This window comes from Nannobrachium achirus (assembly GCF_963921795.1).
Source record: "Nannobrachium achirus genome assembly, chromosome: 7".
NCBI classification, from domain to species: domain Eukaryota; kingdom Metazoa; phylum Chordata; class Actinopteri; order Myctophiformes; family Myctophidae; genus Nannobrachium; species Nannobrachium achirus.
The window spans coordinates 11865697-11891954 of record NC_137816.1 but is presented as its reverse complement, the minus strand read 5'-3'; the positions used below and the strand labels follow the sequence as shown (position 1 = coordinate 11891954).

At 44.2% G+C, this 26258-nt stretch overlaps 1 protein-coding gene across 1 annotated transcript in view; it reads right to left on the bottom strand.

Moving 5' to 3' along the window:
* spata17 (spermatogenesis associated 17) overlaps positions 1 to 26258 on the bottom strand; it is a gene marked incomplete at its 3' end in the record, with an annotated part of 68411 nt that overhangs the window by 18810 nt on the left and 23343 nt on the right. Inside the window, exon 6 of the mRNA XM_080730053.1 lies at positions 22000 to 22138. Coding sequence (XP_080586179.1) covers positions 22000 to 22138 — 139 coding nt within the window. The remainder of the gene's footprint in view (positions 1 to 21999; positions 22139 to 26258) is intronic.

The following is a 26258-nucleotide window of genomic DNA, read 5'->3' as shown; positions in this document are numbered from 1 at the left end:
AAGTAAAGAGCCCTGGGTCATCCCGTTCAACCTTACATTTTTTGTATAAATAACACAAGAATGCCTTCCTGATCAGCAGCAGACCAGGAACGGGCTTTTCTTTTAAATTAGGTAAAATATGTAAAAAAATAATATTAATAATACTAACAATAAAATACATTTTACCACTCTGTCTTTACTAAAGTAAAATGTAGAAACTCTGGACTTATTTTACATTTTTTATCCAACGTTTGGAAATGGGTCATTATAGACTGTTTCTCCTGACCCCCTAATTCTGGATGGCAATGTTATGTGACCAAGTCCCGGAGTCTCCCGGAACTAGAGCGAAGGGGTAGCTCAAAGATAGGGCTAATCCAAAACAGTCGTATGTGGTGCACTGTTGAAGTAATATTGGGTGCAGCAGACACCTTTGCTCGCCGGTGAAGATGCAACAATGCAAGTTAAAGGAGAATTTCGGACAAGTTCTTTTCTTACCTTAATCTGATGTTATTCCATCCATTAACAAGTTGTTGAGGCGGGAAAAAAGTCAATTTCTAGCCTTTTTACGGCAGCCCATTATTGACAAAACTCTGGGGCTACGACTCCGCCATTATGAAGGAGATATAAACAAGAAAATGGAATTGTCGAGCGATACAAATAAGCCAGTTAGTGTAAAATCTCACCACTCGTGGTCGGAGCTGCTGAGGACTCAAGATGAAAATAAAAAAATATATATATATATATATATACTGATCGTTATGGGATATAACATCAGATTAACGTAATAAAACAACTGGTCTGGAATTCTCCTTTAAATTGTAAACTTTTTTAAAATAAGAGATTTGGAGGCTGCTTACTTTAAAAATAAATGCCCCAAAATACATCAAGAATTGCTGTTATTGAGATCACAATATAACGAAATGTCAGCCTTCAAGGCGTCTGCGAATTTGCTAAAACTTAAACAAGCTATATTTGATCAAGGTGAAAAATCAGGCAAGGTACTAGCATGGCGCATTAAAAAGTTGCAAACTGAAAGATCTATTACTACATTGAAAAATAGCAGGGGGGAGACAGAGACAGACCCGGTTGCCATAAATGAAGCATTTAGGGAATACTACAAAAAATTATACAGTTCTGAGCTGAAACAAGATAATGTACAACCCGATACCTTTTTGGATGATCTTACTTTACCTAAAGTATCAGAGGAAGATAGCACACAACTGGGGGCAAGTGTAACCTTAGAAGAAATATCCGAGGCTATAATGAGTATGAATGCGGGAAAGGCAGCGGGGCCGGACGGCCTGCCTATTGAAGTTGTAAACTTAAAAAACTTTAAAAAAAACTGCCGTATTTGACTAAAGTCGGGGTTTCAAATCCACACGTTGATTGCAAAACCCGACAATGGATTGCTGTGAAGGAAAATGGATTTATTTCATAATCTATCTCCAGATCGTGTTCTTGTTTGAAACAAGCCCTTCTCTACGGACCATAACAAAAGCAAGGATGGCCGCGGTTATACGTTTCCTTTACCGGGTGAAAGAAAAGACGAATCATTGTTAAGTTCCCGGAAGTAATTTGATTACATTTGGACGGTGGTGTGTTCAGGGAGTCGCGAAAATAATGTAGAACACTGAAAAGCCCCGGCACACTATACTGAATTAATTTATTATATACCCGTTATCTATTCATTAATAGATGTGTTAATGAAAAGACATTTCAAAAAAATAAACCCATCACATCATTGAGAGGTCAGGTCGGCATTGACATTGGTCAGGTAAACCAAACCACATTAGAACATATTAAAACACCCAAGGGCCGACTACATCTGACATAATGTACCTTCGGACCATAACAAAGTCACATAATGTACATGTATCGCATTTAAACAATTTTATTTAACTATCATCCTCAATATTTAGCCTTTATTTGGCCCCTTCAGAATAGGGAACAAGGAATTCTTACAAATTATACTGTGGGAAAATATTATTGTTTGACGGTGTTGGTGGGCCGTTGATGATACAATTTAGGAATGAAGTTGCGGGAGATAAAATGTGTCCTCGAGCCGCATTTGGCCTGCAAGCTGCACTTTAGACACCCCTGAGGTAAACCAAGCCTGTGTGAATCCACAAGTTGTTGGAAAAAAAGAAAGAATGTGGTCATACTACAAACTTGGGGGAAAAGAAAATCCATAGACATTCTACCCAGAAATACTGCCCTAAATGCTGCCCTAAATGTCTCTGGTCTAGATGATCTGGTCTGCACAAAAAGCACATAACATGATAGATCCAAATACTAATCTGGTCAAACCAGATACATCTGATGCAAATACTTATTAACACACAAAAATTATAACACATTGAAGACATACTAAAATGTCTCCTCCCTTGGCTACTCAAGGATATATGAAACATTGTCTCCTTCACTGACCATGACAACGTATTTTGTCAACTTTCTTGCATTTGTTTTTACACACACAATCGTGCCTCAGAGCTCAGGTGAGGATGTTGGTTAGAAACAATCCTATGACCCAGCTTGAGTCCCCAGACCACTTAAACCACTCGTCACCATTATCAGGCCCCCAGATATCATGAGGGCCCTTGGCTGGGACTCCCCGCCCCCCCCCTCTCTAACCAGCTCTCCTTCTGTCCCATTCCATTCCCTCCCTCCACCTCTGCGTTACTCAATGGAAAAAAAACGGAGAGAAAATATGAGATTGATTTATTTGCTTCAGTTTTCTTTGGGATGGAGGCCTCTCCCTCTCATATACTCTCTCTCCCATCTCTTTTTTTCTCCATCGCTCCCTCTCTCTCTCTCTCTCTGCAAACTGAAACCAATTAGCGAGCAGAGCACTTGTAGCGGGGAATGTAGGGCAAGCGAGGAGTAATAAAAAAGTATTGACTTTTCTCCGACTGTACGCAGTGTGAAAGGGGTGCCGCGGCCTTGTCCGACATGAAAGGAGCTCCATTAATTTCACTTATTTCACCCAGGCTGCTGTCAGGAGGCTCCTAATGCGTCCCGGCTGCTCAGCTCAGATCCCAGCCACGGCGCAGCGCTGGTCAGACGCTGGCGAGCAAATGAGTTTACATTATATATGAAAGAGACAGGGAGAGAGAGAGAGGGGAGACACAGATGGAGAGAGAAAGAGAGCGTGTAGAGAGAGAGAGAGAGCTTAATTTCTAATTCCTTAGTAGAGACACAAAGCGAGGTCTTTCATACGCAGCTAGAGTGTGTGTGTGTGTGTGTGTGTGTGTGTGTGTGTGTCTCATCCCTACTGATCAGAGCCCAGACAAACGGTCTTCCAGGTAGTGAGTGTGTGTACACTGTATAGCAGAGCAGTAGCTGTAATTCTATGGAAGGGTAATCTGTGTCCTGATGAAGTTATGGCAGTTATAGCTATACTACTGGGCCTCGCACACTGCCACCGCATTTACCTGAAACCTAGAGCTTTCCAAGGATTTAGTACCTCCATGTGCGTGTGTGTGTGCGCATGTGTGTATGTGTTTGTGTGCGTGTGCGTGCGCGCATAAACTTTCTAGCAAGCACATGCGTGTGCAGGAGACACGAGGGGAGGGATATTGCTCCGTTTGAGTGTGTGTATTTGTGCTTTTACCCGCGTTTACATGTGTGCAGACTAGAGGCATGCATATCCAGGTGACAGGGAGATACGGCATGCACAAGGTCGGTGCGCGAAATGGAAACGGCAGATCTACAAGCTCGTGACGCGTCACACTGTGTACATCAAGGTTCCCCAATAGGCGGCCCGCAGGCCATTTGCGGCCCGCGGGGGGCTACTGTCTGGCCCCCACCAACCCCAGTAATAATGGTGGTATAAGAGCAGCAACAACACTAGTATATCGTCGTTGTCGGCTGGAAATCTCGTATCTCCAAATTTGTACGTTCTTTCGCAAATCATACAAGGCCGTCGCACAAAAGTAGTGAAAACAGCAGATCTACAAGCACACAACGCCTCGCACCGCGAGGCGTTGTGTGCTTGTAGATCGGCTGTTTTCACTAGTTTAGATAATTTTAAAAATTATAAATTCAAAACGAACGGTTTTGGACATACAAGATTTTCACCCGACAAAGACGATATCTGAACTGTCGCTGGAGTAGCGGGAACGCCACCGTCGCCCCCTGCAATGATGTGGCCCTCGGCTTGGTACCCTAGACATGATTGGCCCTTGGGGAAAACGAATTGGGGAACCCTGGTGTACATAGCCGATCCACACAAGCTCACAACGCGTGTCAGCGCTGTGAGGCTGCCGATCTGTCCCTTCCTGGTGCACGACACGGCTGCCGCAAACCAAAGTACACAGTAAAATCAGGCATGAGTGCGATCCGATTCTGTGTGTGCGCCTGGGTCCGTATGCGCGTGTGAGTGTGCATGTTTGTGTGCGCGCGAGAGAGGCAGAGGCTATCTCCAGACAAAAACTAATCAGGGTGTGAGAGATAAGAAAGCTGCCTTTATGCTGTATGGTAATCAGCCTGCCAGCTCCATGCATAATCACCACAACTTATTCACATGATTGATGAAATATGCATCTGTGAAATCTGAGCTGCGTTTGTTATCATCCCGCCTAAACCCCCCCCCCCCCCTCCCCTCCCCCACCCCACCTCCCAAACACACACACACACACACACACACACACACACACACACACACACACACACACACACACACACACACACACACACACACACACACACACACACTTCGTTCCTGTTTTCCAACAACTCTCTACTTCTCTCTGCAGTGGTCGTAGATGTAGGGGCGACACACAAATTGGAAAATTACACTCACAGCCAGGGGTCTGTGGTACACAAACAAACGCGCGCGCGCACACACACACACACGCACACGCACACGCACACACACACACGCACGCACACGCGCGCGCGCACACACACACACACACACACACACACACACACACGCACGCATGCACGCGCATGCACACACTTGTTTTCTTATAAAGCAGCAATACATGAGATACATGGAAATAGCATCATCTGAAGAGGATGATGAAGAAAGGAGCGATACAGCCCATGAGAGAGAGAGAGAGAGAGAGAGAGAGAGAGAGAGAGAGAGAAAGAGAGAGAGAGAGAGAGACAGAGTGAACTAGATGTATGAAAGGTTCAAAGAGCTATTGTTATCGACACTTCCTCAAATTAAGGAGGGAAAACGTATAGCATACACAACTATACAGCGTTGGGTATCGTTACTTTTGAAAGTAACTTGTTAAGTTACATAATCTGTTACTTTACTGCGTTACCTACTGAGAAAAGTAACTTGTTACCGACAATTAAAATCCACCTGCGAGGACGTTTGGTAAACATACAAAAATCCAGAGTGCAGCCGACCTAGTGTTATGGAGCTGTCCTGGGCTTCATTGACCATGGCTAATTTGATCTTCCTTTCACCAATAAATCCAGAAATAGTCCATACTTACTAAAAGGCAAACACTCTATCGTCTATCTTCTCTCAATCTCTGCCATGAGTCAGGGTCTTGTAAACAAGACCATATGGCATGTCGTCACTCGTGTGTGACACCAAAAGCGGTGACCCATCGAATACTGTAGATTAGACCAAGAAGTCGTTTGTCACCGATTTTCGTGTAACACCTGGGAGTCGAGTGGGACCGTCTCCGCTGACAGAGGCGCAGACGAGCTGATTCATTTAGGAAATAGCGCAAATGTGTCAGATGGATTCTTTTTCCTTTGTGGCAACATAAAGAACAGGGAAATGCACCAAATAACAGTTATTTTTTGGAAAAGGTAACTATTAACGAAACTACTAAATTGCCAAACTAACTCGTTTTCAATTCTAGTTAGATTTATTGCATCAGTAATATCTGTAGCCAAAGCAAAAACAATACCGTCTTAGGACAAAATATTGTCCTAAGAGCAAGGTGGAGTAGAGCAAAGTGGCCACTATCACTATGGTCCGGCTTCACCTCCCACTCAGGGGAGATAACTATTTGAGTCAACATGCGTCGGCGCATGCACACTAACACTCTGACCGACTCAGTCGGCAGAGCATGGCCCCACTGGCCCATTACAATGGGCTGATAAGAAGTGATAATCGGCCAGGATATCGGATGATAACATCCAAATTGGCTGTATAAATCAGGCTTAAGGAGCAGCACAGCATCCTGGGTCTACTAGATGGGATGTTAGACTTTCCGACGTGCAGCTTTCCGAACTCTAATTCGGGGTAATGCTTTTCAGAAGATGTGAGTGACGTCATTTTGTAGTTGAACCGACGAAAAGTTTGGTGGTCGGAGACAGTATGGACAGGCCTTTAAGTTAAGGCATAAGAGCTGGTACTTAAGACAATCAAAATAGAGCCCATGGTCTTGATTTCACTTTCCAGCTCAAACAGTCTTTACTTGATTGAATAATTTATTAACATGCTCATTAACACTACAGTCAGTAGAGTCAAAGGTTAAGGATAGATAACATATTTCTATTGTGGTCAGAGATGGTCGGAGAACAATGTACCATCGTTCTTTGCCATCTCTGTCCTTTCTCCATCTCCTCCATCTATGAGGAAATGGAAGAGAGTGCGATGGAAGATGGAAAGAAATGGATTGAAGAGAGAGATGGATAGAGCAGAGGAAAAACACACGGTGGTCTGAGGGATGGGCCTGCAGCTGTAAGAATAGGTCTGGGATCGGGGTCTTTGATTGTGTGTGAGGGTGTGGTGGGGGTGTGGAACGGAGGGTGAGATTAAGACTTGGGCTGGGGGATGGAAAATTAAGGCCCCCCAGCCTCAGGCTGCTATTACACATCTATAATGAGAAACAGAGACTTGGGGGTGGGGTGGGGGTTACTTCTCTTCGGCACCTCAACACACCTCAGATTAAATATGCAACAATCCGCATGCAAAACGGGCCTGGAGCGGCCATGTTGTCTAATCCCCCGTGCTGGGTGCGTTTCAACCAGGGTTAACAGGCTCATCAGTCAACACATGGCTGCTTAGTGCAGGACATCAAGGCCATTCCCAGCTTTAAGTGTTTGTGATTGCTTCCCCCCTTTCCCAGTCCCAAACCCCCTGTACACCCAACGAACCCACCTACAAGCCCCCCCACTCCCCCTCCCGGCATATATTAGTGTGCAGTGGGACACAGACATGCTCACAAGCGTGCGCGTGCTCCAAACTGCTCCTTAACGACACGCTTGCTTTACATACCTGAGCAAAACACATGTTGTGTGCCTGTCCTCACACACTGGAAAGCAGGTGAGCTTTCAGTCTTACTCCTAATACAGTGAATATTGATGCTGAAAAGAAATTATCTAAAAACACGTTTATGTCCAATACAACTTTTATTAAGTGCACTTTTAACCAAACCGATTCGGCCGCGAATCGTCGGCGGAAAGCGTCTGTTGCCGACAGGGATCTCATCGGCAGGTTTTTGGCAGCGGGTCGGGAACGCTATCAACCAGTATCGACGGAAAACTGGAAGACTGGACTTGCTCAGTTTTGTTGAGTCGCCCCTGGCCGTCGGTAGGATTGAGGGAGTTGTAGAATGGACCACTAGTTTGCTACTGCTGCAAAACCAAGCCAAAATAAGCCAGAGACATTTTCCCGTCGCATATTTTTACTAAATAGCATATTCACAATCTCATCTCTCAATTTCCTATACAAATCAACTAACTCCAAAGCAACGCTAGTAATAGTGATGTGTGTTGTATTGGTAAGAGTAGAAAAAACACAGCACACACAGAGTAAAATCTCTGCTTCCCCCTTCCGGTTGCCAGATTCTGTGAGTGAAACAAGCGATCAGGTCTATGAAAACAAGCCCAAAAGAAAACGACCAGTTTCACCTATTGAGCTCTATTGCATTAGCTATTTTCTAAAATAATGTTGAAAGCAAGGCCAAATAAGCAACTACACTTCAGAAACAAGCCCAAACTAAAGTAACCCACAACTAGCAACATTATAAGAAAACAGGATCAAAGTCGCTTATAACGAGCAGACCTGGCAACACAGTGTGCATGCGCACAACTGTGTACAGTAACTACAGTTGGCGTGCAGTTGTCTGGAAAAAAATTGCTTAGTTTTTTGCAGTTCTTTGCAGTCTGTGAACAGTTAGAAAGAGTCTCCTGTAGTATTTTCGGTGTGGAGGCACCTTTAGATGTGCAACATACTGTATGGACTCAGTTGCCAGGTGTACGTTATATTTCAATCTAGATTTTATTTTCCTACTGGGAGAATGTGGTCCCCTTGTTCTTACAAAAAACACGTAGATACATATTAATGGAGACAAGACAAACAGGCGATCGGACCGATGGACAGAAGGATACAGTGAGATAGATAGATATTGGTCTATTGTTCTATCATTGCCACACGTTGATTGGCTCATTAGACACACCTGCTACACACACTCTCCCAGTTGATCAATCAAGCACACCTGTTGTCAGTCACTTGCTGTGCACTTATCCTGCCCAGTTGTCTGGAGCAGCAGCTACACAGCGGCAGCCTCACAGCACGAAGATCACTCAATTACCCACCCTGTCCCTCTTTTCATCATGGTGCTCTATTGTACCCCAGGTCCACTTGGGGAATTCCTTGAAGAGCTGGATACTCTTATCAGCTACTTCCTGGAAATAAATATGAAATGTTATTATATTATTAGTTAATATTAGGTTGGTATTGCACAATAACCCCACAGCTACAGGAGATCACTCCAAATCGCTCCCTTCACCACCTTCAAAATCCTTGGACGTCCTGCAGGTATTACTTGAGCTGTCTGGGACTCTAGATCCATGGCACGTCTTAAACCCTACCGGTAGATAATACTCTATTCATTACTTTTTCATCAACAGTTACTCTCCCAAATCTCAATCCACTTCTCTCTCTATTGATAGCCTTGTAAAGTACATAAAGACACAACTAAATACCTTACTTGACACCCACTGAACTCTGGAAAACTCTGCAAGCACTGTGTGGTGAAACTTTAAAGGCATTCTTACGTGGCCATGGGATCTCATGAGTGCATCTCTCCATTCCGACATGTCTCCTTTCCGACATGTCTCCATTCCGACACTAACCCTATCTCTTACCCTAACCCTAACCTTAACCTCTATGGAAGTGTTGCCACTCGGACAATAAGAAGTCACTGTCGGAGTGGCGACATGTCTGAATGTCTGACATGTCTTAAATTAACAATTTAGCCAATACTGATACTAATATTTGTTTATTTTGTTTTTGATGTTATTATTTCCCCTTTTGTGCCAGGGGAAACAAATAAATCAACATAAGAAATAACTGTTCAGAATCTACAGTTTGGTAGAATGCAGATAACCAATACACCAACATTATGAGCCAGCACAAAATGCATGCTTATCAACAACAGATAAATATCGGCTACTGCCATCACTTACAGTAATGTCAGCTTTATTTGCCGATACCAATATTGACCGATAACAGCAAATATCGGACGATACCGATGTGTAGCCCATATATAATATCACTGCACCCCTACTAAAATCGAATCTCTTAACAATTAGATCAGCAGCACTCATCCTCACCTTCTCCTGAAACTCTATAAACAGACACTCTCCCTACAAACAAAATTCAATTTACCTTACACTAAGCAAACAGAGAAAAAAATCTCAAAGCAAAACACTCAACATATGAACATGAAAAGTCTCAAAAATATTTGCTCATCAGTTCTGACAATAAAAGGATTTCTAAAATATATATTGTTTTCTGAGGAGAGCAATGTGACAAGAAATGAGTTCATATTCATATAGCATTTCTCTCGCTAGTCATGGATCACACGACGGTTGCCTGACATGTCATGTCATGTTTTGATGTTTACCTGGTATCCTAGTTTTTTTTTAAAGATTTGTTTTTTTGGGCTTTTTGCCTTTATTTGACAGGATAGTAGGCTGACAGGAAATGGGGAGAGAAATGGGGAATGACATGTGGCAACGGTCGTCCGGATTGGGAATCGAACCGGCGACGCCAGCAGGCATCATAGCCTTGTATGTATGCGCCTTGACCACTAGGCCAGCAGACGCCCCACCTGGTATCCTAGTTACTTTGTAAAACTCCATTGGTTTCATTTCTTCTATTTAAATGTTAATTTACCCAGTAATTTGTTGATAGGGTTCATATACTTTAGCAGCTCTAGCAGTTTGTAAGTTGCTGTACATAAGTGCATCTGCTAAATTCCTAAATTGTAAATTGTAGAGTGGAGAAATAAAAAAAATAAAAAACAGATGACGCAAGCAGATTAAAAGCTGTGCTGTTGCTATCAGAAAATGCATCCTGTGTGCTTTTTTTTTGCCAGTGCTCTGTTAATGTATGTTCTATTCTGTCAACTACATCGAGTGTCAGTCTATATATACCCTAACTTCATCTGCATTTCATGCTATCACCAACACACTGCTGTCATGTTCTGGGGTTCTGGTGCGCGCGCGCGGGTGTGTGTGTGTGTGTGTGCGCGTGCGTGCGTGCGTGTGCGAGCTGTGAGCATTAGAAAGACAAAAAGGGAGACGTTGCAGCCCCAGAACAAGTGAGAAAACAAGCAAGACAGAGAAGAAAGAGAGAAGAGACAGAGAGAGGAGAGACGTAAAGATAGAGAGATAGGCGCTGATCCTAGCATTGCATGCACCATGGTTCACTGGAGCACATCCACACGGAGTCAATTAAAGCTAAGGAAGCCTTATCTAGCCTGTCTACCTGCTGCTCATTTCCATGTGTATAAAATGCACACACACACACACACACACACACACACACACACACACACACACACACACACACACACACACACACACACACACACACACACACACACACACACACACACACACACACACACACACACACACCTGAAAACATTCTCTCAATTTAAAATGTATTTGCCAATCCCCCCATGTGCACAGTCCCTGTCACTGCTGACTCCTACTCTTTAGTTTTGGGAAGAATATCCACATGCGGAGGAACATGCTATCCATCCCAATTACACATTATATATCTCGCATTAGAAAATGCAACGCTTAAGAAATGTAAACGGCCCGAAACATACATAAAAGACTTTAAGAGATAGGGTAGTTTGAAGTCACCTACTGTAGAACAAAAGTAGAAGCTATATTAGCCTAATACTGTAAGTTTGAAGCAGAGGTGCGCGCACGACTCCAAAAACGGGAAACTTAACTTTACAAGAAGATTCTCAAAGAGAACACCAGAACTCACGGAACAGTCCTTAAGTGCCTTAAGAGGACTGTTCCGTGAGTTCTGGTAATACTGTAAGTTCTCACACTTTTTTCTCATAATTTATTTTTTCTTTCTTTTCAAATCTTTTTTATTAAGGTACAATGTCACAATGAGGCAGGTATAGTGATGGCACCCCAAATCACATTCCAATCACAACAATCATTGGTACAAAATAGCACAGGATCTGAGGCGATCACGGTACGTACACATTCAGTTGTAAGGAAGAGAAACCCTGCCCATAAGAGATAATAAAAGAAAACATTTTTTCCCCATATACCCAATTTAGTGTCAAGCCAATTCCCCCATCCCCATACTCTACGTTTGACCTATCCCTGCTAATCCCCACAGTAGCCATTGGGAGGGTGAAGACAACAACGGGTCTCCTCCGATACCCGATCCGTCATGCCACCATCTTCTTTTCACCTGACATTAAGGAGCTTCACCAGGGGGGCGTAACCACAATTTATTTTTTAATGTAATAAATGATCAGTGGTGCTCTTTTCATGAAAACATTAAGAAGCCTGCACTGGGATGGTATGGAATAATTAGTAGGCCAACCAAGGTGAAAAAGCAAGGTGTCAGTGTCTCGCAACCCTGCTCTACAAGCATCTATATACAAGCATTTATATACAAGCATCGCAACGTGTGAGCTTGAAATGGCAGATTTTCGGCAAGCGACAATGTAGTCCCATTAAACCTAAGTCATCATGATCTCTTCAAAAGTGTGGCTATTAGTATTTACAATACAGCAGCTCCAAGATTGGATGTAGTTGCCACCACAGCAGATATATTACCTCCACAAATGTGACACATTCATTGTTGCCTCGTTCAAATTCACAAGATGCAGGGTTCAAGCTAAAGAATTGCCAGAATATGCAACGTCTGATTTGGCTTATAACAGTGGTTACCAAATGGTGTGCCAAGGCATACTGCTGTGCTGTGGGATTTTGGGCCAACCACGCATTATTATTGCAATATATACAACTGTACAAAAAGTTTGGAATTTATTTTTCATCTCTTTACTTTGTGCAGAGTAAAGGGAGAAGTGTGCTTTGTCAGATGAACTCAAGCAACCGATGTAGGCAGGTGACGTCTTGCTACAGGTCTTTCTTAGCCCATCAACACAAAAAAGTTAATAAATAAAAATAACTATCTGAGATTATTTAGCTTTCTTGTTTCTCACAAAGTTAACTTTCTAGGACATGATAATGGAGGTGAAAATATCAGTTTGAATTCTAACACAATGCAGGTTGGCTTTAGCCTTTGAACCTCAATAAATAAGATGTTGTTGCAAGGGTATATATCATTTCTAAGGTGTCTTAGACAGCCGATCTCTTCGCGCATTTGAGATACAATAACTCATTAAAGTGATCATATTGCAGAGCGTCAGACAGCTCCGCAAGAGACAGAACTGAAGGTTTCTTAGCTGTGTCTATGTGAGGCAGTTAGACTGATGATGTATCATCCATCTGAACACAGCAGTCTGAGTGCCGCTTAAAGGATTTTAAGAGGCCTGCCTCTGTATCTTAACCCATTTAGGCCTAGAAATTATTGAATGCTTTAACCAGTGAAAAATAGCAGATATACAAGCTCACAGCGCGGCACCGAGTGCCGCGCTGTGAGCTTGTAGATCTGCTATTTTTGAAAAAGTCTTGAAAATGTGTGCAAATCTTCGAATGTATGTATTTTCAAAGCGAACGATTGTAACTAAAATTTTGCTTCTGGGTGGTCCCTGGAACTAGATATTTTGAGATGGGGGACCGTTGCCAAATAAATATCATTTTGGGGGTCCTTCACATGAAAAGGTTTGAGAACCACTGACATAGTAGTCTCTCAAGAACAGACTAACTGAGCTCCAGTTAAGTGAAAAGGAGCTTTTCTTTGATGATGGCTGGCCAGATTGCTGACATAGAAACATAGGTTTTTCAAAAAAATCTTAGAAGGATTCAAAAGACACTTATAGAATCGGGTCAAAATTCAAATTTTCACGATTTTTCAAAAATAGCAGATCTACAAGCTCGCAGCGCGGCACTCGGTGCCGCGCTGTGAGCTTGTATATCTGCTATTTTTCAACAGTTAAAGCATAAAATAATGATACACAAAATGTGTGCCCGTTCTAAATGGTTTTAATGCATCATAGTTGAGCATTTTAACAGGGTTACTACGGTGCTTTACTGAGCCAGTAAACACAAAGAGACAGCGCCTGATGGCCTGCTAATGACAGAGATGGCTGCTTGTGTTAAAGCATGCACCATGTCAAAGTAAGGACACATCACCTTCCTCACCATGATCTCTCTCTCTCTCTCGTTCTCTCTCTCTCTCTCTCTCTCGTTCTTTCTCTCTCTCTCATTCTTTCTCTCTCTCTCGTACACGCACGCACGCACACACTGGATTATTATGATATTTCTTGAACAGTTTTGTAGATATTATGCCGCATTTCTGAGACCAGAGGAGATTCTAGCCATGGGTCAGAAACTTTGAGCCTTCTGAAAACTGAAGAAATGTAAAGCAAATCAAAAGACTGGTCTGTTCCAACTTTGAGTAAATGACATATTCCGGGGAGGGCAAATGGGTTGTGGAAGGTGATATTTGTTAATGCTCTACTGCAGGGTTCCCCGATTAGTTTCCCCCAAGGGCTGAATTATGTCTAGGGTACCAAGCCGAGGGCCACAACATTGCAGGGGGCGATGGTGGCGTTCCCGCTACTCCAGTGACGGTTCAGATATCGTCGTTGTCGGGTGAAAATCTTGTATGTCCAAAACCGTTCGTTTCGCATTTATCATTTTAAAAATGATTTAAACTAGAGAAAACAGCCGATCTACAAGCACACAACGCCTCGCGGTGCGAGGCGTTGTGTGCTTGTAGATCTGCTGTTTTCACTACTTTTGTGCGACGGCCTCGTAAGATGAAGCAGGGCTTTACTTTGCGAAAGAACATACAACTTTTGAGATACAAGGTTTCCACCTGACAATGACGATATACTAGTGTTGTTGCTGTTCTTATACCACCATTATTACTGGGGTTGGTGGGGGCCAGACAGTAGCCCCCCGCGGGCCGCAAATGGCCCGTGGGCCACCTATTGGGGAACCCTGCTCTACTGGCTGGGGTGACACGTGTCAGCGGGAAGTGCTGGATGGGAGGAGTGAGACGAAGGCTCTACGTCCTCACGCGGTGGGGTCTCCTCACTGGCAGATGAGCCAGTAGGATACCACAGCAGTGACACCACACAGAATGTGTGTAGGGAGTTATCAACTGGCATAACGACTAAATTGGGGCAGAAAAAGGGGTTTAAAAAGCTGATTAAGTCGATCCACCGTCTGACGGATCGACTTGCCTTTCAGATGTGTTGACTACGATGCATGTGACGCAGATGCGTGTCCGGGGGTGCAGGCTTCAGAACGCAGAGCTGGTGATGAAGATTGGGCCAAGGGTTGCTGGGCTAATTGATAAATGTGGGAGCATGGCAGAAGGAATGCTTTATGGTTGCGCAAATGAAGGGGGCCGCAGAGTTTTACACATGTTGTAAAACAGTTATGGAGAATTATCTCTCTCTCTCTCTCTCCCCCCCCCCCCCCCCCCACACACACACACACACACACAGAGACATCTGGGCACTAATCTGTCTGTGAGCTGGCTGGATGGATGAATATAGATCATTTTAAGCAAAGCATCTCTATTTTGTCAGGCAAACATTATGGAAAAATAGTCTATAAGTTAAGGGGAAAAAAAACAATCGCACCTGTGCGAAGTTGAGCGGTGCTCACTTCGCATGGTATCAAACCCAACATACAGTAGTGCAGTCGTGCATATCTCCTTGTACAGTATGGTAGGGAGGGACCTACACACAAAGCCAGACGTAGGAGCGGTTAGCACCGCTCAAAAATAGTACGGCATACACATACAGTACACACATATGGGACACACACACACACACACACACACACACACACACACACACACACACACACACACACACACACACACACACACACACACACACACACACACACACACACACACACACACACACACACACATGTTGTTCCCTAACCCACCTTCCCTCTTTGTCTGTAACGTGTGGTCTATTTTAGTTCAAGTATTAATTGCTGCTAATGAATATTGTTCCATTTAAAAGATCGCTCATATATCAGCAGTATGCATCGCTGTGATGCATTATGGTTGAGACCATTAAGAGACTGTGTGTGTGTGTGTGTGTGTGTGTGTGTGTGTGTGTGTGTGTGTGTGTGTGTGTGTGTGTGTGTGTGTGTGTGTGTGTGTGTGCGCGCGCGCGCGCGCGCGCGCACGTGCGTGTGCGCATGTGCGTGTGCGCATGTGCCCTCCTGTCCCCATTGCCTTAAGCTCTGCACCGTCCATGTAATAATGACAATAACAAAGCCTCGCTGCAGAGTGGCTGGGAGGACAAAGTACTGTGTGTGTGTGTGTGTGTGTGTGTGTGTGTGTGTGTGTGTGTGTGTGTGTGTGTGTGTGTGTGTGTGTGTGTGTGTGTGTGTGTGTGTGTGTGTGTGTGTGGAGGGGTGGCTAGCATGGGGGAGTTAGGTAGAATAGATGAAGGACTTGGAGAAGCAATTACTGTGGCAACATTAAAACGTGTGTATGTGTGCGCGTGCTTGCGTGTTGGTGTGCGTGTGTTAGCATGAGTTTTTGAAGTTGTGATGGGTGTCGGTCTAATTCGAAGGGAAGGGGAGGCTTGGAGCCGAATCAGATGCAGACGTGACCACTCACTCTGGTGAACTTGATTAACACACAGCCTGCTAATTAGAACAGAACACTGTCTGAAAACACAACTAGCATGAATGGGCGGATGGACTGAGTGAGTCAGTCAGTCAGTCAGTCAGTCAGGAAGACAGACAGACAGATTGATTGTTATTTTGTGGACAAATAAAATGTGTTTGTGTTTCAAGAGGTGAGTATAGGATGACAATCTTTTGGATGAAGTGTTCCTCTCATGTAGAGCGTAGCACGGGTCTGCCCGCAACCGATTACCCGAGAGCCGAACATTTTCGGGGCTAAAATATTGACTTGTCCCTCTGGGCAGGGTCGGATAGGGTCCAATTGCCGCAGGTCAATTGGAACGCATTCGACAATATCGTTCATCAAGCGAAAACAAAGAACGTTCAGTTCACGTTCGCCCAAAATATGAACGTGTTCATGAACGATCGTTCTTTGAACGCGTTCGGGTACAACACTGGTCTTGACCCTTTCAGTACAGTAAATGCAATACATTACTTTGATTGTCTAATAAGATTGATTATGTAACGTTGCCCAACATTACACCCCCAAAAGCTTCAGTTTAACTCATTGCATGCCAGGCCCGATAGTCCCGAGATTATTTCAATGTCTTTCCCTGCCAGGCCCGATAGTCCAGAGAATTTCCCGTTTTTGAAAAAAAAAAAAAAAAAAAAAAAAAAACGTTTTTTTTTTCTCAATAACATTTTTGGACCCCAAAAAATGTAGTAGGCAACCCCATCTATCAAACATGGCAGCCATCTTTGTTTACATTTTAGGAAAACATAATGGCTGCTATCTCATGAATGCCTGAACGGATTTACATTCGGATTTTTTTGTTTGAAAGCTGTGAGCAATGTGGACACACGTGGTGCATTATCTAGGCATGGGTGTGCATGATCCGTGCACTATGAATTACATGGAAGTCTATGGAGACCAGGGGCATATGAGAGTACGAAGGTATTGTTAAATGGCAGGGTATGTGTTAATGGAGATGAGATTGGGCGGCCTTGAGAACTCTGGTGGGCTCAGTTGGACCAAGATCTCCTGGTCGGATAGCTTGAGGTCTATGACTGCCTCATCAGTGTCCATGGCAACGTTAGTCGAAGTTCGATTGATGTTTATTCATTTAGTTTGTTTTTTAAAGTTGGGCTCGCTATGTGTAACGTGACAAACACTCTGAGCTAACGCGGACATTATTTGTATGCCGGTGGATCTCTCCGGGTCCTCCGACGTCTCGAAATGACGCGGAGCGACATGACTCCTGCTGCTGTCCGCTTTGAGTAAATGAAGAAGTGATCCGCGGTGGAAAACGATTGATAAATCATAGCGATTTTATCATTATAATGGATAAGCCTAAACAAAACAGTTCACATGAACAATACTGATGTAAAATAAGATATCTGAACGGCTACATTTATTTTATACAATTAAAATGTCATGAGCCTACACAGTTATAGGCCCAGGCTTATTTTTCTTCCAATCGCCAATAAGCCTGGGTTTCCGAGGCTACATGACAAACACGAGAATGGAGGGAGAAGAATGGCTTAGGTGGGCATTTATAGATGGGTGGAGGTGACCTGATTGGAGGTGGCTTGATAGGGAGATAACAGAATTGGAGGTGTGGCTCCTGAACTTCTGCTAGGAGCTCCATGAAGGTGGCATTAGCCTGGGATCGCTTCCAATTTCGGGCTTTTGATCCTACGTAATTTTGTAGTCAAAACGGACTACACTTTGGCCGGAACCGGAAACAGTTTTAACCCTGTTAGCGCATGCACAAGTAGTTAGCGCATGCGTAGGATGCCATCCGGTCTAGACCGGATCAACCGACCTGTTTAGTAAACGAATACCAGGCTTTCCCCCAGAAAGCCTGGTGACGCGAGGTTAGGTGGCATAGGCTGCTTGTTTCCTGTTCTAGTTCAGTGTCCCATGGCTCCATTTGATTGGCTCGGCAGCAGATTTCAACGGGAAACACCGTCGACAGCTTTATGTGTGTGTTACTGTGTTTCCCGTTCAAATCTGCTGCCAAGCCAATCAAATGAAGCTATGGGAAAATTAATGAGACAGGAAACGGCATGCCACCTTCTGGAAACCCCTGGATTACACTTATACACAGAGCCTATTAGGAGCATGGACAGCCATGTTGATGACGATGATGATGATGATGATGAGGAGGAGTACCCGGACAGAGCTGTCTACTCAACAGACCCTCTGAGCTCTGATGGGAAGCTACGCTACACTAGCTACTGCTATAGCTGGGGGGGGGGGGGGGGTAGCAAAGATAAGAACAACACTAATTACCACAGTGGAAGAGAGGGGGGGCACAGACATAATATACTGTAAACAGAAACAGAAAGAGGGAATACACGGGAAAGAGACTCTTTGTGTCTTATGCGTGCGTGTGTGTGTGTGTGTGTGTGTGTGTGTGTGTGTGTGTGTGTGTGTGTGTGTGTGTGTGTGTGTGTGTGTGTGTGTGTGTGTGTGTGTGTACCTGTGTGTGTGTGTGTGTGTGTGTGTGTGTGTGTGTGTGTGTGTGTGTGTGTGTGTGTGTGTGACGTCTGATGCCCTTTGAGTGACAGCGGTGTGACAGGCTTGGGCTGGAGACCATCATCATTATCTTCATCATCATCTTCATCAAAAGCATCAGCATTACCAGGGGGAGTGTGTGTGTGTGTGTGTGTGTGTGTGTGTGTGTGTGTGTGTGTGTGTGTGTGTGTGTGTGTGTGTGTGTGTATTTTGGGACAGGCGGGGTTAGGCAAGTGGCAAGTAGGAAGCTGTCACTCTGAAGCACCCGTCAACAGAGCTATGTACGTGTGTACACTACACACACACACGCGCGCGCACACACACACACACACACACACACACACACACACACACACACACACACACACACACACACACACACACACACACACACACACACACACACACACACACACACACACACACACACACACACACACACACACACACACACACACACACACAATGCTGTACATTACATATACACTACACTGTGCTGTCATGCTTTATGCTTATTATTTATATAGCTCCAAACCGTATTAACAACAAATATAATGGAGACTAACAATTGTATACAATATACTGAAATAATTACATTTTATTATAATGTATTGTGAATTATTGCGACCGTCAGGTCGCATTTACTATCAAAACCTCCACCGGCTGTCCGTCCGTCAGTCCGTCAGTCAGTCAGTCAGTCAGTCACACGTCACACTTTTGCCCTGCTCATATCTCCGCAACCGTTGCCACGATCCATGCCACATTTTGCACACACACTCCTTGCCTGCCAAACCACAACCTCCACCCATCAATTCTCACATGCCCCTCTTCTAGCGCCACCATGAGGCCGATTCTTGCAAAACACATTTTTGGACACTGCTCCTACAATTTTTGCCCTAAAATCATGCAAATCGGTACACAGTATGTCTACACTCATCTCATCAACATGGATCTTTCCCATTTAGCGCCACCTTCAGGCCGATTTTTTACAACACATTTTTGGACACTACTCCTACAGAATTGGCCCTAAAATCACGCAAATCGCTACACAGTATGCCTACACTCATGTCATCAACATGGATCTGTCCCATATAGCGCCACCATCAGGCCGATTTTTTCATACACATTTTTGGACACTGCTCCTACAAATTTTGCCCTAAAATCACGCAAATCGGTACACACTTGCTCTACACTCATGTCATCAACATGGATCTGTCCCGTTTAGCGCCACCTTCAGGCCGATTTTTTAAAACACATTTTTGGACACTAGTCCTACAGATCTTGCCCTAAAATCACGCAAATCGCTGCACAGTATGTCTACACTCATGCCATCAACATGGATCTGTCCCATATAGCGCCACCATCAGGCAGATTTTTTTAAACACATTTTTGGACACTGCTCCTACACATTTTGGCCTAAAATCACGCTGCGACCTGACGGTCGCTTATCTCCCGATTAGGGAGTCTTACTGGTTATAAATACTACTACTACTACTACTACTACTGCTACTACGAATAATAATAATTAATAATTTGTATAGTATACATTGCAAATTCACTGGAGGATAAAAAATTTCAGAACATTTCGATTTTATCTGTCTTCAAAATATTCATTATCTTAACAATTTTTTTAATGTACAGCTGGGGCCCTATGTATAAAAGTACAATGTATTTTTAATCACGTTTCTGTTAATGCATACCTACCTTATTATTAATAATGATAATGAAAAATAATCTGTTCCAGACACTAGCGCTACAAATTAATGACTGAAATTAAATGAGACAAAGATGAATGATGTCAAATGATTTTGTTCACTTAAACTAAACAAAACTACAGACACTGATAAAACAATATAGTTGTAAACTTTGTAATAGAAAATATATTATATGTATCTACGAATAATAAACAACAGTTATTTGTTTTCCACAAATGACCTTATGACGGTTGTTGATTAAAAACCCATTTAGGCCTAGGATTATTGAATGCTTTAACTATTGAAAAATAGCAGATATACAAGCTCACAGCGCGGCACCGAGTGCCGCGCTGCGAGCTTGTAGATCTGCTATTTTAGAAAAATCGTGAAAACTTGAATTTTGACCCGATTCTATAAGTGTCTTTTGAATCCTTCTGAGGTTTTTTGAAAAACCCATGTTTCAATGTCAGCAATCTGGCCAGCCATCGTCAAAGAAAAGGTCCTTTTCACATAACTGGAGCTCAGTTAGTCTGTTCTTGAGAGACTACTATGTCAGAGGTTCTCAAAACTGTGAAGGACCCCCAAAATGATATTTATTTGGCCACAGACCCCCATCTCAAAATATCTAGTTCCAGCGACCACCCAGAAGCAAAATTTGAGTTTACAAACGTTCGCTTTGTAAATACATATATTCAAAGATTTGCACACATTTTCGCAACTTTTTTTTCAAAAATAGCAGATATACAAGCTCGCAGCGCGGCACTCGGTGCCGCGCTGTGAGCTTGTATATCTGCTATTTTTCAATAGTTAAAGCATTCAATAATCCTAGGCCTAAATGGGTTGAATAATCAAGGTTGTAGGAGTATGGCTAGATTTTTAACACCATGGTCCAAACGACAGATGCATCTAATTTTGCACCAAAATGGCCCCTCCCCCCTCTCCCCCCAGCCCTGCGTTGAGCCGGGGGAGACCCCCCCCCCCCCCCCCCCCCCCTCCGCCCCTCCTTCTCTTATTTGTCTTCTCTTCCTGGGGCTGTTGGTTCCCTGTCACTTCTCTCCTCCTCGTCACTCGCTACCTCTTTCTCTCTCTCCTTTCACTCCTCGTTTCCGGGCAATTGGCTGGATGGGGGGGGTGGTATGGGTGGGGCTGCTGGGAACTTTGCACGCACGTGTGCGTGTTTGTGTGTGGGTGGGTGGGTGTGTGTGTGTGTGTGTGTGTGTGTGTGCGTGCGTGCTGGGAAGTGAGCTAATAAAGGATGGTGATCCATGAAAGGCCTTGAGCAAAGACACAGTCAATTACCTAATGCCTGGACCGCACCGCAGGGCACACACACACACACACACACACACACACACACACACACACACACACACACACACGCATATGCATGCACACCAGCACATACGAGCTCACACATGGGCGCACAACCCCCCTCCACACACACACACACACACACACACACACCTCATTTACGTATACAGTACATTGAGGGTGGGCATCTGTGGGCTTGACTGGGAATTGTTTGCGCGCGCGTGTGTGTGCGTGTGTGTGTGTGTGTGTGTGTGTGTGTGTGTGTGTGTGTGTGTGTGTGTGTGTGTGAGAGAGAGAGAGAGAGTGCGTGGGTGGGTGGGTGTGCATATGCGTGTGATGGGGAACGGCGATTTATTAAATTGCTGTCACTTTTGACAAATTTGTACGTCTGAAGTTGGAGGGTTCTGCTGCCCTCTCTAGAGGAGAGAGCAACAATGAATTCATTTAGGTATCTAATGTGTGTGTGTGTGTGTGTGTGTGTGGGGGGGGGGGGGGGTTGTGTGTGGAGCCCACCTCCTTCTCCTTAAGCCAGGGTGTCTCCTGGTCCCTGAAACGCTTGGTGCCGTAGTCTAACGGACGGAAGGAGGAAGAACTGTGGAGCTGTTTTTCGTACTTCCTGTTCCTCCGATGGGCCTTGGAGAATGGCAGGAACCTACAGTAGCATGACACAGACAGAGGTCAAAGGTTATGTGCTGGAAACAAATAAAATGTATATCCCACCACATGTGTGCTTGACAACAGCACTTGGTGTAGCTCATGTGAAACAGTCATAGCAATTCAGGGGGATTTCAGGACTCATTTCTGCACAAAAGCATCATAGATTAGATGTCGAGATACTGTATACATAGATTCACAACACAAAATTGTGTTGTGAATTTGGTGAATCTTGCACTATTCACTCCAAATCAAAATTTAATTTGGGAATTGATCGATGTACCATTATGGAGCCTGCCACTTTACAGGAGAGCTCAAAACACTTGATGTTTTGGTGTGTAATTTGTTAAATAGGCCTACGGATTCAGCATTTTAAATGCTTATCTATTGTTCAGATAAGTCAAAACTGAAATCTGTGTGAATATGACAATAATACAAAGTCAGGTTTAGATATATAAATATAAGTTAGTTATATAAATGAAAACTCAAACTCAGTAGCCATGTGGTTAGAGTGTCCGTCCTGAGATTGGATAGTGCTACATGTCGGAGCTTGGAGACCTGCAGTGACAAAGTCGTACGACAGAGTATAAAGTAGGCATAAATACTACTGTCTAGACTAGAGCCACAAGCCACAACAAGCCACAAAGACATTTTTTGAATGACTTCCTCTGCCATTGTCACAAAGGCTCAAACAACCCTGTAATTCATTTGACACGGCCAGTGCTCTGAATTTCAGAACGTCCAGAAATGCTCTCAGAGCATATTTACAAACGCAGCCTAATTGATTGTCTCTCCTTCAGGTGTGTATTAGAGGGTAGCAAGGGTCTTCCAGGACCCGATTACCCGAGACCCGAACAGAGAACCGAGCCGGTTTGTGTCTAAAATATTCAGTTGTCCCTCGGGTAGGGTCCAATTGCCTCAGGTCCGTTCGGGGCATTCCGAAATGCATTTACCCGCAAGGATCCGAGAAGATCCGAGATTTAAAAATATACTTTGTATTTACCCTTCAACTTTAAAATATATATTGTTTGAGCTGAAAATGTAACTGCAACTGACAACCGATTCATGTGAATCCAAACATGCAACCCTCTTTCAGCAAGCTTGCCTCTACCCCCTGCCTCCCCCCAGGTAAAGCATAAAACATGTGCCTTAAATGTGTGGCCCCGGCCCTATGGGAGTCACATGTTTTGAAGAGGCAAGCTTGTATTGCTCTGTGGCTTAAGGACAACCTTAAGGAAAGCTTAGAGCAAGCTTGCCTCTTCAAAACATGTGACTTCATTAGGGAATGAATTGGATGCTGCTTTACCCCCCGACTCCCACCAGGTAATAGGAGAAAACATGAGGGTTGATTTTGTAACATTACAGCATGATTGTATGAACTTTACACAATCTATGATTAGCTGACAGCAGCTGCACTGAATGTGTGTGAGTCAGCTATAACCATATAAGGAGCTACGCCCAAATATGGAGTGTTGTCTAACCTCAATGTGTCGTTATGGTATCAGGCGCAAATAAATCAGTCAGCTCCATATATGGGCACAAAAGGGGCATGACCATATATAGGCATATACTAAAGATATCAGCGATCATATGGGCATAAAAGGGACAAGGACTGAGAGTTACAGAGATCCAGTTGTCCAGAGCCACAGATCCGACCGCTATGCACATCATGTGCATATATTGGACAGACCGACTTCAAACAAGGCAATGACTCGAGGGAGTTCTGATATCCAGTTGTCCAGAACCGTAGATCGAACCAATATGCCCAATATGCCCATATGGGCATAAAATCATGACATCAGGGATTTCCATAAATGGGCATAAAAGGGACACAGACAGATGGGTACAATGTGTAATCTGACTAAGGCCCCATCACTATGACTCAGACATATTGGTTGGATTGGCAGTGCAGCGTAAGTTTAACGGTGCGTTTTAACATATTTGATATTTAACGTATTTTCCGGATGTGCATTATTTGTCAATGGGAGCCGGCAAATACTGGCGATAGCAGGTGATGGCAATAATGGAAAACGTCGCCCAAAAATATGAAAATATTTGGACGACACCGGCCAGACTCACCGGCTATTCCCGGCTAGGGTTAGGGCCAGTGGCCCTGAACTCTAGATTTCAGGGCTGCTACATGGGCCGAACCTCTAGTATTTTATATCTTCTGTTTTATGGTATGCAAAATAGCTTTTGTGCATTATAAAGTGGAGTAAATGATCTATGAGTAGTGTTTTTTGTCAGGGTGTCGTAATGAGGTTATATAGTATGAGGTACTGTATATCGTTCTAAAAGTGAAAACAGGCCAGAACAATTAGGGCATGCTGTGCGCGTGCACAGGCAAGTGCATGCATGCACACGCACGCACGCACGCACGCACGCACACACACACACACACACACACACACACACACACACACACACACACACACACACACACACACACACACACACACACACACACACACACACACACACACACACACACACACACACACACACGCATCCCTAATTAAAACTAACTAGAAGCTGGGCCGCCCTTCGGGTGGCCCAGCGTCTAGTCGGCGACCTGGCCAACTCGGAACAATGTAAATAGGGAATGAATGCCCCGCCCTTTAATGCAAACCCCATTATACCTGTTTTCATGGGACCCGTTTGGACCATCTGTCTGCCTGTGTCCATTTATGCCCATATATGGAGATATCTGTATCTTTCTGTCTGTCTGTCGGTGTCCATTTTATGTCCATATATGGAGATCACTGCAGTTATAGTTCTGTGTCCCTTTTATGCCCGTATTTGGAGATCTTTGTGATTCTGCGTCCATTGTATGCCCATATATGCCATATGGAGATATCTGTTTATCTGCGTCCATTTTTATGGACGCAGATGAAATAGGGAATGAATGCCCCACCCTTTAATGCAAACCCCATGAATGCCCCACCCTTTAATGCAAACCCCAATATACCTGTTGTCATAGGACCCGTTTTGAGTTTTGACCATCTGTTTGTCTTTGTCCACTTATGCCCATATATGAAGATCTCTGCACACATAGTACCGGTTGCGGAAAACTCTGATGTCAGACATCAGCTCCGCATACAGGCATTCATTTTATTCCCATATATGGAAAACGCGCGTGCCGGTGGGACGAACGGTTCTCGAGATACGCGGGTTACATACATACACACTCACTCACAGAGATTTTTTGTTGACTCATGTGGCGTACGTGATGTCAGAGCCTTTTATGAAGTGATGTCACAATGAGTCAGCGATTGCGCCGATTTCCTCCGGAACAGCCTGATGTCAACAATCAGCCCGCATAAGGAGATTCCGAACGTTTCGCGCCGGTTCGGGAAAACCGCGCGTCGGGTCGGGTCGAGGCCTGGCGCTGCACTCCGTGTCGCGGCGGGGAACGCGCGTGCCGAATCTGAAGCCGGTGGGACGAACGGTTCTCGAGATACGCGGATTACAGACACGCAGAGACTTCTCGCATTTATAGATAGATAATACAACTATCTGTGACTCTGTAATCAACCTACTGTAGTCTCAAGTGGGGCATAAAAGGATACAAACTGGTCACCTATATGAATGTGACCCAGCTGCGCAAGAACTGTTGCAACTACCCAATTTACAGGAGAACCCATAAACAACATGTACCCGTAATTGCCGGACTATAAGCCGCTGCTTTTTTCCCATGTTTTGAACCCTGCGGCTTATACAATGGTGCGGCGTATATAAAGATTTTTACAGCTAACGGCAGTTTAGTTCGTTTTACAATGGTCTTTGAAAAGGATTTATATAGAGATTTTTACAGCTAACGGCCACCAGGGGCGCTCTAGGAGGAAGCAGGAAGGACCATAGACATAGAAAGGTAGACGCCTCCTTCGGCTAGGGGGCGTATGCATTGAGCAACTAAGGGAATCTTCGTCGCTTCCGTGTTCATTGCTTCTGCGTGCGGCACACATACGGAAGTCTGTAAGCCAATCAGAGGCAGGTAGGGGCTGGTCTTTACGTATGCAGCCTATAAGAACAGCTGAGCAGCGCAACATCGGAACTGGCTCTGTTGAATTGAATTGTGGTCCTTGGATAAGTCACGGAAAAGACACGCTGTGATTGGC